The sequence below is a fragment of the Nelusetta ayraudi genome, unplaced genomic scaffold (assembly GCF_046127955.1).
Source record: "Nelusetta ayraudi isolate G7.1 ecotype Tasmania unplaced genomic scaffold, CSIRO-AGI_Nayr_v1 ptg000011l, whole genome shotgun sequence".
In the NCBI taxonomy this organism is placed as follows: Eukaryota; Metazoa; Chordata; class Actinopteri; order Tetraodontiformes; family Monacanthidae; genus Nelusetta; species Nelusetta ayraudi.
In genome coordinates this window covers 27,870,543-27,887,500 of record NW_027466061.1, presented here as the reverse complement: position 1 = coordinate 27,887,500, position 16,958 = coordinate 27,870,543, and the positions used below count along the sequence as shown (strand labels likewise).

General features: G+C 50.7%; 1 protein-coding gene across 3 annotated transcripts in view; it reads right to left on the bottom strand.

Moving 5' to 3' along the window:
• wwc1 (WW and C2 domain containing 1) overlaps positions 1-16,514 on the bottom strand; it is a 24,609-nt gene extending 8,095 nt beyond the window's left edge. For all 3 annotated transcript variants that reach the window (XM_076022403.1, XM_076022404.1, XM_076022406.1), the window contains exons 1-11: positions 15,479-16,514; positions 11,100-11,209; positions 9,696-9,899; positions 9,489-9,565; positions 8,445-8,524; positions 5,766-5,895; positions 3,745-3,891; positions 3,569-3,639; positions 2,771-3,016; positions 1,689-1,778; positions 97-758 (exon numbers count right to left, since the gene is read on the bottom strand). In XM_076022403.1, coding sequence (XP_075878518.1) covers positions 97-758; positions 1,689-1,778; positions 2,771-3,016; positions 3,569-3,639; positions 3,745-3,891; positions 5,766-5,895; positions 8,445-8,524; positions 9,489-9,565; positions 9,696-9,899; positions 11,100-11,209; positions 15,479-15,597 — 1,936 coding nt within the window. In that variant the 5' untranslated portion in view covers positions 15,598-16,514. The remainder of the gene's footprint in view (positions 1-96; positions 759-1,688; positions 1,779-2,770; positions 3,017-3,568; positions 3,640-3,744; positions 3,892-5,765; positions 5,896-8,444; positions 8,525-9,488; positions 9,566-9,695; positions 9,900-11,099; positions 11,210-15,478) is intronic.
• Positions 16,515-16,958: the final 444 nt, after the last annotated feature.

Sequence of the window (16,958 nt, the reverse complement as noted above, 5' to 3'; positions counted from 1 at the left end):
GCCAATGACAGTTTGCCACGTCACTGAAATCGCTGAGCCCGGACACATTATGTACCTACACCGGCACAAACGACAGGAAGTTGCTTGGTGTCTGACCTTTGACCTCCTGCCCCAGCAGGTTCCTGTGATTCTGTTTCTCCTCCTGCTCCTCCCGCTGCTGCTGCTCCTCCTCACAGTTCATGTTGAGCTCCAGCTCCGCCAGCCGGCTGTGGATGTCCAGGTCCAGGACGCCCGGCTCGGCCTGAGCCGGGAACGTCTGTCCCGACAGGAAGTTGGTGTCGCTGATGAGCGGCGAGCAGGGCGGGGACAGCGAGGAGAGGGAGGAGCGCGGCGACAAGGAGTTCATGGAGCGAGGAGTCTCCGACAGTCTGAGCACCTGGATCCTGGACGGCTCCGCCCCTCCACCAACCCCGCCTCCTCCTCCCCCAGCGGGAGAACCGGCGCCTCCCGCCTCCCCGCCCGCTCTGCCCTCGGGCCTGGCGGCGTTCCGCCCTCCGCAGCCCGTCACCACCTCGTGCTCGTGGATGGTGGTGATGGAGCTGGAGGGCCGGTAGCCGCCCTGGCCGCCCTCCTGCAGCAGGCTTTCCAGCTTGTTCTGGAAGTCCGGGTCGGCCAGCTCCGGCTGCTCCAGGTAGAGGTCGGTGAAGCTGAGCGAGGAGGTGGAGCCCAGGCTGGAGGTGGTGGCCAGCGAGCCGCGGCTGGACGTCAGAGAGCCTCGGCTGCTGCCAGAGGAGCAGGACAGGGTGCTGGCCGAGAGGCTGGAGGGGCGGGGAGAGAGAGACAGACACAGAGTGAGACTCCTCCTCGAGGAGGCAAGCTGAGAGGGAAAAACACAACGGCCCGAGAAACCCAAGTGGGTCATCCGCGGTTCAACTGCAAAGAAACTCTAGCGGAGCAGAGCAGCTGCAGGCGCCGACGTCTTGATTTAACGCAACTGCTTGCCTCATTATTTCCTCTTTCAACAGTAACAACTTGCAGACTTTGAACTAATTAGCAGATATTCTCACGACGCTAGCTGATCAGTTTGGCACGTGCGTGATGATGATGTCGTCGCTAAGCGTCCGGCCTCCGTGGCGACGGACGCAGAATGAACACTTCAGTGTTTACGGGCTGAATTTGATTTGTTTTGCGCGTCTTACAATAAATAACGCACTTAATATCAATAGTCTGGTGTTTCTGTTTAAGCACCACCGAAAAAAAAACTTGTACTTGAGGGTTCTTCCTCCTAATTGCTAAACCCGAGGGAGAGCTTCCAGACGGAGACAACATCCCCCCCACCTCCTCCTCCACCTCCCCACCTCCTCCTCCACCCTTATCCTGGCCAATGAGCGGCTCTCTAATTAAGGCCAGGAGCTTGTTAGCTGCGAGCCGAAACGACTAAGCTCCCCCCGAGGACTCGTCTTACATTTTCGGGGCTGAACTTTCAAGAGCTGGAAACTTTACAAAAAAAAAAAAAAAAAAAAAAATGACAGAGACTCTGCTGCATGCGACGGTGTTGCAGCGGCCTTGCATCATCCCGCAGGAGTTCCGCCTGTCGGGGCACTCAGGGTGGATCAGCCGCGGAAAAAAACGGTTGATTGGTTGTCTTGGGTGTGTGTGTGTGTATGTGCGCGCGTGCGTGTGAACCACAAATGAGGGAAAGCACTCCAGACAGGAGCTGCTTTGCAGTGACGAAGAGCAGGACCAACCTCTTGAGCTGCGTGTGCAGCGAGGAGGCCAGTCGCACCGTCTCCTCCAGTTCCCTCACCAGCTTGTTCCTCTTGCAGTGAAGCCGAAGCCTGAAACGTTACAACAGCAAAATCAAACTGTGTTGGCTGAACAAAAAAAAAAACACAGTATCGTCAAGCCTTTTTCATGAGCGACAGAATGAACCGTGACTCTGTGCGTCTTCAGCCGCTCAGACCGCCTGTGCTGCCTGGGAAGAAACCAGTCCGGTCGAGGCTGTTACTGGGAGCATGTCATCAGGTTACGCATAGAGCAAACTGCACTTCCTACGTGCGTGCGTGCGCGCGCGTGTGTGTGTGTGTGTGGCGGGGGTCCACACTACAGAGGCTCCTTTCATGATGCGGCTCTGCTGCCTCTCAGGTTTCAGGAACAGGAGACGAGACACAAAGAGGGACAGAGCACCTGAGCTAGACACGCCACTAACACTGTGGAGGGGGTGAGGGGGGGTCGACAGAACAGACAGAGAGATGGGAGATGGTGGGCGGAGTTTAACTGCAGCTAGTCTGCAGCAGACAGACATCAGCCAGTCCAGTTTTGATCCGACAGCCCACCATGAACGCATTACAAGAACTGGATACCTGACTGGGAAGATGGCAGTGCGGCCACTTCTTTCCAGCGGCCACTGGAGGTACTGCAGCCAAAAATCCCACACTGCCCAAAAAACATTTTTCTCATAGACAGAAATACAAAAATAAAGACTTCTAATCTTTCGAAAAACAAAGGCCTGAAAATCCCCGAGCCAGACGTTATGGCTTGTCCTGATTGGCTGATGCGTTCTGATGTATCACGTCAGTTACAGAGGCATGATGGGAAGTGGCACTACTGATACGTGCTCTATGGTCCCAAGAATGGCAAAGTAATGCAGAAACCAAGCACTTTCTCAGCCTGTGTGCTGTGTGAGCAGCCATTGAAATGACTGGAATCCATGTTGGATCCTGGGAGCTGCTGACCACTGACTGACTTCCTGCTTCTGCCAACGCTGCTGCTGCTGACTGGCTGACTGGCGACAATGTGGGCGTGGTGGTGCGAGCGGCGAGCCTCCCACCTCTCCGTCAGGGCCTTGCTCTGGCTGTCCCGGGCCGCCTGCAGGTCTCTCTCCAGACGCTTCTTCTGCGACTCGAGCCGCTCGGCGTCGTTGGGCTCCAGCCGCTGGCGGGGGTTGACGTACTGCAGCTCCTTCAGCAGCTCCTCCTTCTCGTTGATGAGGATGAGGCGGTCTCTCTCGGGGTCCAGCAGCCCCGGCCACGCCTCGCTGTCCAGCTTGGCGATCTGCACCTCGATGGTGGCGATCCTGAGGAGGAGGAGGAGGAGGAGGAGGAAAAACAAGAGGAAGAGGAGGAGGAGGATGAAGTGGAAGAAGGAGAAAAAGGAAGCAGAAGAGGAAGAGGAAAAAGAAGAGAAGGAGGAAGAAGAGGAAGAAGAAGAAGAGTAGAAGGAGGAAGTGGAAGAAGAGGAGGAAGAGGAAGAAGAGGAAGAAGAAGGGGAAGAGGCGGAAGAAGAAAAGGAAGAAGAGGAAGAAGAGGAGGAGGAGGAAGAAGTGGAAGACGAGGAGGAAGAGGGGGAAGCAGAGGCGGAGGAGGAAAAAGAGGAAGAAGTGGGAAGAAGAGGGGGGTTACGAAGAAGAGGAAAAAGAAAAGGAAGAAGAGGAGGGGAGGAATAAGAGGGGAGGCAGAGGTGGACGAGAAGGAAGAGGAGGGTGAGAAAGAAGAGGAGGAGGAAGAAGAGGAGGAGGAGGGTGCGTGTGGACCAGGGGTTTATTCATTGGTGAAGTTGTGAAGCATCTCCACAGAAAGCGCCTGCCCTCCATCTCCCTGCTTCCTCAGACAGGAGGAGCCGGACTCACCTCCTCTTGGCCTCCTCGTACTTCAGGCTGAGTCGGACCTTCTCGGCCAGCTTGTTGGAGCTGCTCATGAACTGAAACAAACACACAGGTGCAACTTTAGACACGGCAGCGGGCCAGCGAGCCAGCGGGCCAGCGGGCCTGCGAGCCGACGTCGGCAGGCCTCCTCCTGGACTCACCTCGGCCGGGATGTCGGTCTGCGAGCCGGCGTCCGAGTAGAGGCGGGGGGCCGAGACGTCGGAGCTGGCCAGCGACGGGCTGCTGCCCCACAGCTCCTGCTGCGAGGACGAGTCCAGCTGGAAGCCGTCCTTCAGCACGGCCAGTTTCTGTTGGAGGCGGGAGAGAAGGTGCGTCTCGCCATTTTACATGTTTGTAACAGGAAAACTGTCAGACGTTTTCAGCAGATTTCAGCAGACAAATCGGATTGATCACAACAGCCCGGCGTCAGCCGACGTTGCGCCGTGGCGTACACACGGGCGGCTGCTGAGCCCAGAGCCAATCAGGGGCTTAGAGCAGAGGAGTCAAACTCAAATACACAGTGAGGAAAAAGTTCAAATTTGGACGACGTCTCGGGTCAGCATTGATGTGAAGTGAACCTTTTCATATGGACCCAAACACATTTTGCTTCAACCTGAATATGGAACTAGCAAAGTTTAATACTATACAATAAACTGAATATTGCACACATGCAAAATTGAATTTCAAAATTAAAATAAAACTAATATGCCTGGCCTTTTAATTTGCAGCCTTTTGAGTTAAATTTCAACAGTAACCCTTTTCCACGGGCCAAAAATAAATGTACATATAAAATGACAACAATAAATTATTGACCACCCACAGTATCATAATTCCAGGACTCCCTTGGAAAAGAGATTCTTGAATCTGAATGGAACTTTCCTGGTAAAATAAAGGTTAAATAAAAAAAATAAATCACATCCTTTAATGAACGCCCTGTCCTGCTTGACATGGCCAAAATACCAGCAAAGCAGTCTGGGTTGTGTAGTATTAGTGGAACATGCGCTTTATAATACTGGCAGGCCAGCTCTAGTAGTGGGTTTGGTATTGCCTTGTGGGCCAAAAATATTATTACAGTGCCAGAGCTTGACACCTATGGCTTTGAGAGTTAAATGTGAATGTTGGCGAGGTGGACGAGGCAGATGTCTTGTTGCCGTGGAGACACTCTGTGACAGTCTGGCAGGCTGAGCTGTCAGCCGCAGGTGGGAGAGTGGGTGGGGACTCGTACCAATCACAACCATCGTCATCAGTGTAAAATAAATAAATAAATAAATAAATAAATAAATAAATAACCTTCAGGGTTTTAAACAAAGCAACAAACATTGAGATTCGTCGGCTCACTGTGCATGAAGCCTGCCAGACTGTGCAGTTGGGTTTTTTTTTTCTCTTCTTCTGGTGGAAATGTAACATCTGCACTGTGAACTGCCGGTGAAATGAAAGCAGGGAAATCTTCTTTGGTGTGTTTTTTGAATTTTCATGGTCATGAGCTGCTGCTTGTTTCCAGCTCTACAAACACACACAAGACTGTGACTGCTGTAACATCGATGTTGAGAATGAGCTCCACTTTTTGTGTTTTATTGCCCTTTGTACCATGAGAAGTTGTCTGATAGGTGTGAAAGTGTTGATTCCATGTGGCTGAATGATGCAGACAGACTATAATGTTGTTGTTTTTTTATTACGAGCTATCCGCCCTTGCCGAATATTTAGAGAACGCCTGGGCTAAGAGAACAAATAGTACATTTAGGTGAGACATTAAGTCTGTTGTTCTTTTATTTTATGCACTCCTTTATTTAAGTGTTAACCTACGGTGAAGTGTGGCGTCATCTGCAGGAAGTGGATGTTAGAATTTATCACAGTTTTAGTGGTGTCTCCTTCATCCTTTCTCACTCACACACACATACACACACACACACACACACACACACACACACACACACACACACACACACACACACACACACACACACACACACACACACACACACACACACACACACACACAGTTAACCTGTTCCTCTGAACTCCTCTTAGACTCTGTGTCCTTCATAGGGTGCGTTTGATTTTTTTCCCACGCTTGATTTTGTTTGTGAATGTTTCCAGTTCACCTCTGAGACTAAGATGAGGAGGAGGAGGAAGACGACGTGCGGTCTTCCTCCTCGCCGAGGTGATGAGACCTGGTTCCTACCTGCATGAGCTCCTGCTTCTCCCTCTCGCCGCAGCTGATGGCGTCCCGGATGGAGCGCACCTCGCTCAGTATGGCCTGCGCGTCCTGCAGCTTGTAGCCCGACGGGCTGTTCGACATCTTCTGGTCGATCCTGGAGGTCGGGGGGGTTGGGAGAGGGACGGAGGGGTAACGTTAGCGTCCTGCCGCCAGCGGGGGCGCAGGAGAGCACAGAGCGAGAGTGCATGCCTGTGTGCTCACAACGCCGTGAACAAACACTGCGGTATGTAAAGGCCTCCGCACAGTAAACACGCAATGGTTACACAGGAGAAAACGGGACTTTTTGTTTTGACACGCGTCCACGTCAACATGGTCTGCTGTCCGGCTGCACCGAGGAGCAGCCAGGTGGCGCTCTGCTGTTTTGTTCACTTTAGAAAATTACACATTCAGGGGGTCGGTCCGCACAGCTCCGCCGTCTCTGTCGTTGTGGATGTCGATGTCGATGTCGACCAGTTTATTTTTGAAACGCACTCGGCGTCTGACCCGCAGGACGTGGACACCGCCTGATCTCTGGTGGTGATGTCAGCTTAACAACCTCAGCCAACACGAGGACTTGAAAGAGGAGAAGTCTTCCTCTGGTATTTAAGCAGCAGCAAGCCGACGGCTGATGAACTTCCTGTCGGATTGAAACTCAGGTGACTTGCCGGCTGTGTCTCGGTTGAGAGCAGCAGCAGCAGCAGCAGCAGCAGCCTGTCATGTGTTCAATAGAGGAACAGGTTGGACTGCATTCTCCTGAGAAGGAGGGAGGGAGGAGGCGGAAGGGGGGGGAGGGTGGGGGAGGGGGGGAGGGAATGAGGAAGCGCTCGGCTCAAAACACGGCCTGACCCACAAGTACCCGGCGCGCTCAATCATTCCTGACCTCTGACCCCGATTCATCGCACTTATCCGAGTTTTGCTTCAGCAACGCTCCAGAGTGAGCGAAGCCAGAGGAAAATCTGCTCTGTCGTGCTGCTGTCGGATATTATTTCCTGATTCTTTGTACCGACTTTGTCCCAAACTTCCTCTCTGGGCGTCAAACGTGTCAGCAACATCAACTTCATCATCATTCCGGAGCGACAGAGAGGTTCAGCCTGGCTGAGTCGTCGAAGGGCGGTGGGAAGGGGGGGGGGGCACTGTTTGTGTTGTTTGTCTATTCGGACCGGCCAGAGGAAGAGCTCCACTCCACTCCTCTCCTGGAACAGAACCGGCCGCGTTCTCCAGTCCGGCCGTTACTGAACCCTTCACAGGAGCCCAGAGTGGCTGCGAACAATGAGCGGCTTGTGAGCGCGCTCAGATGACTGTAACCTGAGAGGAATGCCGTCCAACCGCTCCATAATCCAGCACTCTCACTCACACACACACACACACACACACACACACACACACACACACACACACACACACACACACACACACACACACACACACACACACACACAGAGAGCCACGCTGCTGCCTGACCCACGCCACCGCACCGCATCGTGGCGTTCCCCGGCACATTCCTGGCCCTGCGCCGATGTTTAATGAGCCTGCGGAATGCACGATAACAACCAGCCGTAAAACCGCGGCGTCGAACGAGCAGAGCAGAGCGCCGGCCGCCTCACACCTCCAGCAGCAGAACCAGCAGCAGCAGCAGCAGCAGTGTGGCTACCGGGATGGATTACACCCGCTGCCAGAAGGCGCCCCTGCAGCGTCTTCCCGAGGAAATATTTCGTGTTGTCGGTAAACACGTCGTCTGCATGTTGCGACTGGGATTGGCAGGTTTTTCCCCACGTGTCCATGCGCCCTGATTCTGATTCTGATCCATTCATTTTCGATACCCGCTTATTCCTGAGCTCAGGGTCAGAGGGTTCTGCTGGACCCAATCCCAGCTGTCATGGGGCGAAGGCAGGGTGACACCCTGGACAAGTCGCCAGTTCACCGCAGGGCCACAAAGAGACAAAGATAAGCAACCATTCGCACTCACACACACACACACCTACGGACAAGTTAGAGTTTCCAATTGACCTCACATGCATGTTTTTGGAGTGTGGGAGGAAGCCGGAGAACCCGGAGAGAACCCGCGCAGACACAGGAGGAACATCACAACTCCACACAGAAAGGCCCCGGGCCCGGGAAGTTAACCCACAACCTTCTTACTGTGAGGTGGCAGCGCTCACCACTGTGCCACCGTGTCGCCCCACAGGTCCAATTTAAACCAACAGTACAGACGACGGTACTAAGAACTCAAGAGCTCGAGCACGCATGAAACCAGGAGGTGGCGCTGTAAGTAACCTCGTGTCGGCCGATCGGAAGCCGAGAGGAAAAAAACGGAACGTTGGCGGCGCTGAAGCGGAGTCATTCTGACTTAGACTGGAACATTAAAGTTCATAAAACAGCGGGAGACACCACAGGACTCTTCTGGTACTCAGAGCAGCAAGAGAGCAGATCTTAGAACCATTGAAGTAGAACGGTCTCAGCTCTGCCTGACATTTATATGCTGCTGCTGCTGCTGCTTCAGCAGATAAAGCCACACAAAGCGAGATGAAGTCAATGTGTGATGAGGTACAACAAAAAAAACCCTCTGGTTTCCTGTTTACATGCAAACATCAACCACTTTCTGAGAGCCTTCATCCTGGAGGGTCATTTCTAAAAAAAAAAAAAAGGGGGGGGGGGGGGACTCACTCTCGCAGCGTCTGGAAGCCTTGTTCCTTATACTGCAGCTCCTGCTTCATGCTGGCCAGGTCCCTCTTCAGCTGGTTCACCTGGAACACACACACACACACACACACACACACACACACACACACACACACACACACACACACACACACACACACGCACGCACAGAAATGAAAAAGATGCATCAATGTTTCAACCCAAACAGTGACCTTCAAGTGACCTTTGATCAATACTAAATATTTTAAAAAATATGACTAAATCCGAAAATTGTGTTGAAAAATCCACTGCCACGTACTCAATATTGAACTTCAATGTTAACATGAAGTGTTAAAACAACAGGTGTCAACGTAATTTATTTTTTCATGTGTGTGCGTGCATTGAGCTCCGATCCCGAGATCCCGTTTGTTCACATTTCACACACTCGTCTCTCCGTATCCTAAATCCCTTCTGTCCAACAGTGTCAACACAACTTCAGCGTGTTCTTCCGCTCCACAATGACAACAAGAGTCAAAACGTTTTGTTCAACAACGAGTCGGCCTTTCTTTTTAACATGAGAGACGAGAGAGAGAAAAAAACAGGAGCCCGTGACCCTGCGTGATTTCACCGTTCTATCTATCTTCTTTTCCAGGCATTTCTTTAATCATGGTAACTTAACCAAGGTCACCACATCTCTTATCTTACTAAAGGGCAAGATCAGTCGAGTCAACCTGCACAAGAGCTTGAGCAATTAATTAGCCGTTATTTCATCCGTAAAGCCGTCATTCGTTCCAAATCCTGCAACACTGCCGACTTGGTAGCGCCAGGAGAGCGGCGGCTATCGGTCTTTCTCTACACAGCCGGACACCACCTGCCTGGTGCGCAACGTGAACGGGATCGGTGACACGGACCTGCTGTGTCAATTTCAAAAAGGGTGCGTCTGAACGATAGCGGTGCCTGGACCCATACGTTCATCTGCCAGCTGATACAATCAAATCGTCGATTAACAAATCGACACGTCGCTGACGTTGATGGATGTGGACACCCGGAGGTGGAGGTGCGGGCACTCACCCGACTCTTGGCGGTGACGATCTCTGCCTTCAGGATGTCGGGGTCGTACTTGGAGGACGAGGACGACCTGGAGTTGACTGCAGGAGGGACGGGGAGACGTTTGGAGGCGGAGCCGACACTGGCGAGCACTGGGCTTCCGGTAACAACAACAACAACAACAACAACAACAACAACAAAACTAAGGAAGAAACTGAGCGTGGAACTCACGGCTCGTCTGAGACGTGGACTTGTCCCTCCAGGCGTCGTTGAGCTGGCGGTACTCCTGCTGCGCCAGCAGGAGCCGCTGCTCCTTCACCTGGTAGATCTCCTTCTGGGCGCTGAGGGCGTCGCGGGCCACCGACAGGTAGTCGCGCAGCATGGACTCCTGCTCACGCTGCCACTGGGCCCGCGGGTCCTCCAGCTGGGTGCTCTCTGGGGACAGGCAGCGCCAGTCTTCACTGTACTGACCGTCTCCTGACAGCCATCTGGCCCTTTGTGATGTCACAAACGGCACTGAAGACCACGCCCCCACCAAATAGGTGCTGGCTCCGCCCACAGAGATCATCTTGTTTTTGTCCCTCCGACCCAAACCTCCAAACCCCCAAATTTCCAAACATGTGTAAGGGCCAAAAAAAGCAGCACTCTTCGGCAGGAGGCTGCAAACACAGGGCTAAGTACAATGCCTCTGGGTCTGGAGCCACCAACCTTTTGAACTTGAGTGCTACTTCATGGGTACTGAGTAGGGATGCAAATTATCGATTAATTTGTTAATCGTTAGTTGATTGACCTTACCAATTGATTATTGATTAACTGATAAGCAGCGATTTTTTTTTTTGACAACCTAAATTTCACAATGAAAAATGTGTAAGGAACGTATTGTTAACACTTAAGTAATCTTGAGGGTCCAATGTGACCCATTTTTACTTAAGAGAACATAAAGTAGAAGTAAAACACCCTCAACATTTATCGTTTGACTTCGTTATCTTCTAATGGGTCACATTTCAACTTTTTTTTTTTTTTTTAAACTTCTTTAAAAGTAACTTGTTCTAGGCATATATGACCAACACAGCATCTACAGGTGAATTGCTCTTTCCTGCCGCTACACTGTTGATAATGATATTAACTAACCGTGTAAAAAATGTTTGATTAATTGCGACTAATTTAATTTAATCGATTAAATTCTTAATCGACAATTAATCGATTATAACCGATTAATTGTTAACACCCGTAGTACTGAGTCATGCCAAGGGCAACCAGTTTGCTCTCCTGAAACAACTACTTTTCTCAGTCAGCCTTGAGTTACATATGATTATTACTGATACTGATCTATGTGAAGACAATAACACGTGAATGAGTTCTCAATAAATATCAACAATGATGCGACAAGGCTGAACAAAGATGAATTTCAGACGCCGTTCAACAGGTTGCGCTATTTTTAGAACAGGCCTGCGGGCGACTCATGTGGTCCCCGGGGGTCACCGTGTTGGTGACCCCTTGGTCTCGGAGACCCAGAGAGTTTTCCTGGATATCAGTGGCTCCCCCACTGGAGGTAGAACACCGAACCTATAAAAGTCAAGTGACGTGTGCGAGGAGGGAGGACGTTCAAAAAGACAGAAAGTGGGCGGGACTCACTGGTGTTGTGGTCGACATAGTAGGCGCCGACCACGGGGTCGTACGCCTCCTCCCAGCCCACCGGCAGTTCATCTCCGATGCAGTCAGCAAAAGTCAGCGGTTTGGTTTGTCTGCAGGAAAACAGGAGGCAGCTTCAGCGACGGGACTCAACAATACGAAGCACGATTCAACTACACACTCGGACCAAAACCACGGCTCACAACTGGGAGCCACTGCAAACTTAAAAAACACACAAAATAATAATGGTCACATTCTGTGGCAATGGTGGAACTTGTGCTGCTTTGTGTTTTTTAAGGGGGGGGGTCTGACTCCCTCCCCCACCTCACCCAATCCCCTTTGGCCCTCTCACCCCCTCCCCTCCCCACACACACACACACACACACACACACACACACACACACACACACACACACACACACACACACACAGCAGACAATGAGAGGAACGCGGCTCGTGACATTCCTCAGGCGGCGTCCACGCATCGCCTGGAGGTTACCCAGGCAACGCTCGCTGACAACTGGCTCCTCCCCTCATCGCTGCCCGGTCACATGACCCCTGCCGCTCCAACCTGAGGACCGGCTGCACCTTCCCACCCACTGAGGAAGCATCTCAGTCCCCCCCCCCCCCGGGTGAATCGATGGTCGCATCTTTTTTCTGCTTCTGAACTTTTATCAGGCTCCCAGAATCTGACACACACACACACACACACACACACACACACACACACACACACACACACACACACACACACACACACACACACACACACACACACACACACCAGCAGCAACAACATGCCCACCACCGCAGCCACTAACTGGTGACAGAGGGACCTGGTTCCTGTTTCAGCTCATTAATAATGGAAGAGTGGGTGGGGGTGGGGGGTGGGGTGGGGGGGTGCAGTGGGCGAGACAAGGGGGGAGTCTGTCTAAATTTAGCTCAGGATAACTGGGAGACACCAGCTGGCGGCTGACTCTCTCACACACAGACACACACACACACACACACACACACACACACACACACACACACACACACACTTAACAGAGAGGTAACAGTATTCAAATCTCCGTGTACAACCCTGATGAGCAGCAGTGGCAGCTAGAGGTCGTACCGTTGACCTCTGTCTCCATCATCGTGAGCTCGACGTCACTCGACCGGCCTCGCACGCGCGATTGGACGAGGGCGGCGGGACGACGACTTGGGGGGGCGGGCGGGAGGATACTGTGTCTGCGTCCGGAGAACTTTGTGTTTTCTCAACCGGAGGCTGAAAACAATGCGAGTTAAAAAATACCAACCAGCGCGTCTGAGTGTTGACTCACAAAAAAAAAACTTCATCAACGCAATATAAATTCCTCCGCCGGAGTTATCAAGCTTCAAGGTCCGGCAGTAAAACACACACTCACACTCTGACACACACTCACACACACTTTGAGCACAGATTAAATGTTTTATGGAGACTCCAGGCGATAAATGATTTACGGCAGCAGCAGTGACAGTGAGTATTTATGTGACACATTCCATCGAGCTGACGTCACATTTTCAGTTCGGACGGCGTCACAGATTTCACTCTTCTTCAGACACCGAGCGAGCGCATCCGACCATGAGGACGGCCCCGTTTCATGAAACATATTGCTGGGCTGCACAATCGTCAAACGTTTGGTGCAGGCAAAACCTGTGGGAGCAGACCACACACCAGCAGCCTGCAGCCTGCTGACAACATTCTCTCAGTGCTGGTTATGAATTAAAGGATCTCTCTCTCTCTCTCTCTCTCTCTCTCTCTCTCTCTCTCTCTCTCTCTCTCTCTCTCTCTCTCTCTCTCTCTCCTCTCTCTCATCTCTCTCTCTCTCTCTCTCTCTCTCTCTCTCTCTTCTCTCTCTCTCTCTCTCTCTCTCTCTCTCTCTCTCTCTCTCTCTCTCTCTCTCTCTCTCTCTGTGCGTGGTGACAGGGCTCCAGGTTGAACTCTGATCTGCCTCTGCAAAAAAGAAATCAGGCCTGTGGTTGGCCAGTCAGCAGCTCCTTCAGGAATGTGTGTTTTTAACCTCTCAGTGCTTGTTCTTTCTCTTCTTTTTTTTTTTCTATCACGCTGCTGCTGCAGCAGGATTGTGCCGTTCCCAGACAGCCCATCACGATAAGACATTTCTGCTGGACGATATACGGTCCCAGAAATGATTGCGATAAACCACATTGACAAAAGGGACGCAAATTATAAATTCATTCATCCATCGTTAGTTGATTGACCTTATCGATCGATTAACGATTCATTGATCAGTGGCGATTTTTCTTGAGGACCTAAATTTCACAATGACAAATGTGTGAGGAACACACTGTTTAACCCTTAAATAACAATGTGACCCATTTTTACATTAGAGAACAGTAAAAACACCTAAACATTTATCCTCCGACTTTAAGTTGACTTCTAACGGGTCACATTTTCAACTTGTTTTTGTTTTTTTAAGTTGTTTAAAAGTAACTTGTTCTAGGTGTATTATGACCATCACAGGAGAATTGCTCTTTCCTGCCACTACACTGTTATAATGATATTAACTACTCATGAATTTTTTTTTTAATTAATTGTGACTAATTCAATTTAATCGATTAAATTCTTAATCGACAATTAATCAATAATTAATTATTAATATCCCTAATTGACAATGTTATGTGTTATGATATGTTATGACACCAATTTTTACTAATGAAAAGTGTCATAACAACAGGGACAAATACACTGGATGACTCCAATCATTCCACTAAGGATGCGATGCACTCAGGTGCCTCATCTGCTCTCTGGTCTCTTTGGCAGAGACAGAGTCAAACACGCGTGCAGAGGATTTTTAATAAATGGTGCAAGGCCTAGTGCTTAGAGTCTGTGTCAGAATGATTTTCTATCAACTCTCCAACCTGTGAAGAGGCTACGGTTGGAACCAGACGGTGGTGGTTTTAAAGTGAAAGTCGTGTGCAGCTGCAAGCTAGGTCAGGTGAATGTTGTCGACTAGACAAGGTGATTCCCTTCCGAACGGCGGCATGTTTACGACGGTGAAAAATCCATCTGTGACTTTACGAGGCTCAGAGACAAAAAAAAAAAAAAAAAAAAAAGCAGGACAGACAAGTGGTGGCGCTCTAGCAACAGCTGCACATTACGCTTTGTGTGCCGATCTATTGGGCCAATCGGACGAAATCTTACTGCCACCGGAGAGATGCAGGTGGGGGTGCACGCAGGTGAGTGGCAGGGAGAAAAGTCCACAGAGGTCTTGCTCAGTAACAGGGCGAAGCTGGAAACCATGATTCCGTCTCGGCTCACCGTCCGCTCTCACGTCGGCAGCGGAGCGGAAATCTACACGCTGTGTTTTCAAGGATTTGTTTTGTTTGTTTCAGCCGTAGCAGCAGCAGAAGCAGCTCATCCTCACGTGTTTTCCTGACATCATCCAGTCGCATTACAATGACGATGGAGATCGGCAGGTTCGCCTTGGACGTCAAACTGCCGCCAACAGAATTTTATTACAAGTGTAAAAAAAAAAAGAAAAAGTGATAGAGTGAGAAACAGGAGGAGAAAATGAAAAACACAGTGAGACACACAGACATACAGACACACACACACACACACACACACACACACACACACACACACACACACACACACACAAGCTGCAGAGTGGCAGAATTCCACACATAAACCATTAAAAGGATTTAAGGTCAAAGTCTGAGGGGGCTCAGCTAACTAATAAAAGCACACACACACACACACACACACACACACACACACACACACACACACACACACACACACACACACACACACACACACACACACACACTGGATTTGCCACTGACATTTTTAGTCAGAAAAAATAAAAACTGACACACACAGCGACAAAGAAAAACTTGTTCTACAGTAACAATTACAATAAATTTGCACTGATTTATTTGTCACCAGCTGATCTTGCTAGGAGACAATTATTTGGACTTTTCACAGATTATTATGGGATAACTTGTTGTATTACGCCCCCCCCCCCCCCCCCCCCTCAGATTTGTGCCTCAGATTTAATTATCTGAGGCACAAGATGCTAATGTAATTAAAAAGAAAAAAAAAGAGTTGTGACCGCACATTCAAAATGACCCACATGCGGCCCAAAAAGTGGTGCGAGGCCTTCAAGTGGGCGCTGTGGGACAGCTGGGGTTTTCTAAAGACTCTTCAGCATCCTGGAGGAGGAGCCAGACAGGGATGTGCCTCTACCTCACTCCACCTGCTGCCTCCACACGCCAGTGGGCTACTCCAAAAACCTTCTCCAGTGAAAATGACAACAAACCTTACTTCACCGTGAAAACACCTGCTGGAACAAGGGGTCAAAGGTCAACCCGTCCTCTCCATCATCCCTCACCTGTCTCTGGGGTCGATCCAGCTGGTGTTGTGGTTAATGTGGTCGATGTAGTAGACTTTGCCATCAAAGTCTCGGGCTTCCTCCCAGCCTTCCGGAAGTGGCAACTCGGTGCGGGGCATGTCAGCCGAGTCTCCACGTACCGAGCGCCGGTGTGCGCAGAATCATACCGACGGGAGGCTCGTCTCACTCATCACCATCACCGCCACCATCAGCAGGAGCAGCACCAAGTCCCCAAACATCCACCGGTGCGCCGTCGCACGGTCTAGGCCATCGTCACCTTAATGATAATATTAATCCACAATAATCCAAAGATTAACGAGCAATCGCAAAAACCACTGGGGGTGGCTGGACTTGTTCCACTCGGCTGCACTTGTGCACCAAATAATTCCAACGTGAGCGTCGAAACGTGCACAAAAAGTCGGCGCCGCTACCGTGTATGACTTTTAGGCGCGTTTAATGGCGGTTTTGCAACTTTTCTCAGCCGCGGAGAGAACTTGGGGCGGCCTGGCGCAAACTTTTCGACTCGAGTGTGATTATCCACGGTCCACGGAGTCGGGACGGCGCTGCTGCTGCTGCTGCTGCTGCTGCTGCGCCGCTCCTCTACCGCACACGGAGGGGCAGCCCCTAGCCGGCAAACCGCCCAATAAAACCGCGCGGCGGACCACTGAGGTCGGTCACAGCGAGGTTTTCTCCCCAGCAGCCGCCCGCGGCGCCTCTAAAGATCCTCCGAAACCCCTCCGACCGGACTCGCCGCTTCTTCGACTTGCCCACAGGCCACCATGTTTAGCAGCAGTACCCGATGCTAACCACCAGCCGCGGGGGGGACGGAGAGTCTGAGCCCCGCCAAGAGCAGGAAGTCCACTTTAAATCCACATCCGCCGAGAACAAATCTCCAGGTATGCGCCGCGACCCTCTGTGTGGATCCGTAATAAAGTCCTCCGGAGGTCCGGACGCGGAGGAAGAGGCGGCGGCGGACAGGTCCTCTCAGTCCCGGTGACTTCGTTCAGGGGACTTTCTCGTCAAGGAGCGCGCACGCATTCATCACAACTTCCGTTGCGGGGTTTCAAAACAAAAGCCTATTTGGGCAAACAAAATAAAACTTCCGGTCATGGTTTTGCGATTCAAAACAGTTTTTTCTACAGGTGGATGGATGTTTGGGCATTGTAGGTCTGTAATGCTATGTATTAACTACGTTCTGCACGGTTTTATTTTTGCTTCAGCAATACAGGTTTATTGTTGATGTCGTTAAAAAGTGTCAACACGGATATGATTTTTATGTATGATGTCATTAAAATTGTATTGTTATTATACTAATGACTGTCCCTGTTCAATTGGCAATTCATGTCAATACAAATATAGATACAAATATTTATCTGTATTCAACTTTTAATTATTTAACCTATTTGTATTAAACGTTATTATTAATATTGACGTTTTTAAGCCCACAGCGCCATCTTGAGGTAAATCCCCAAATATGGGT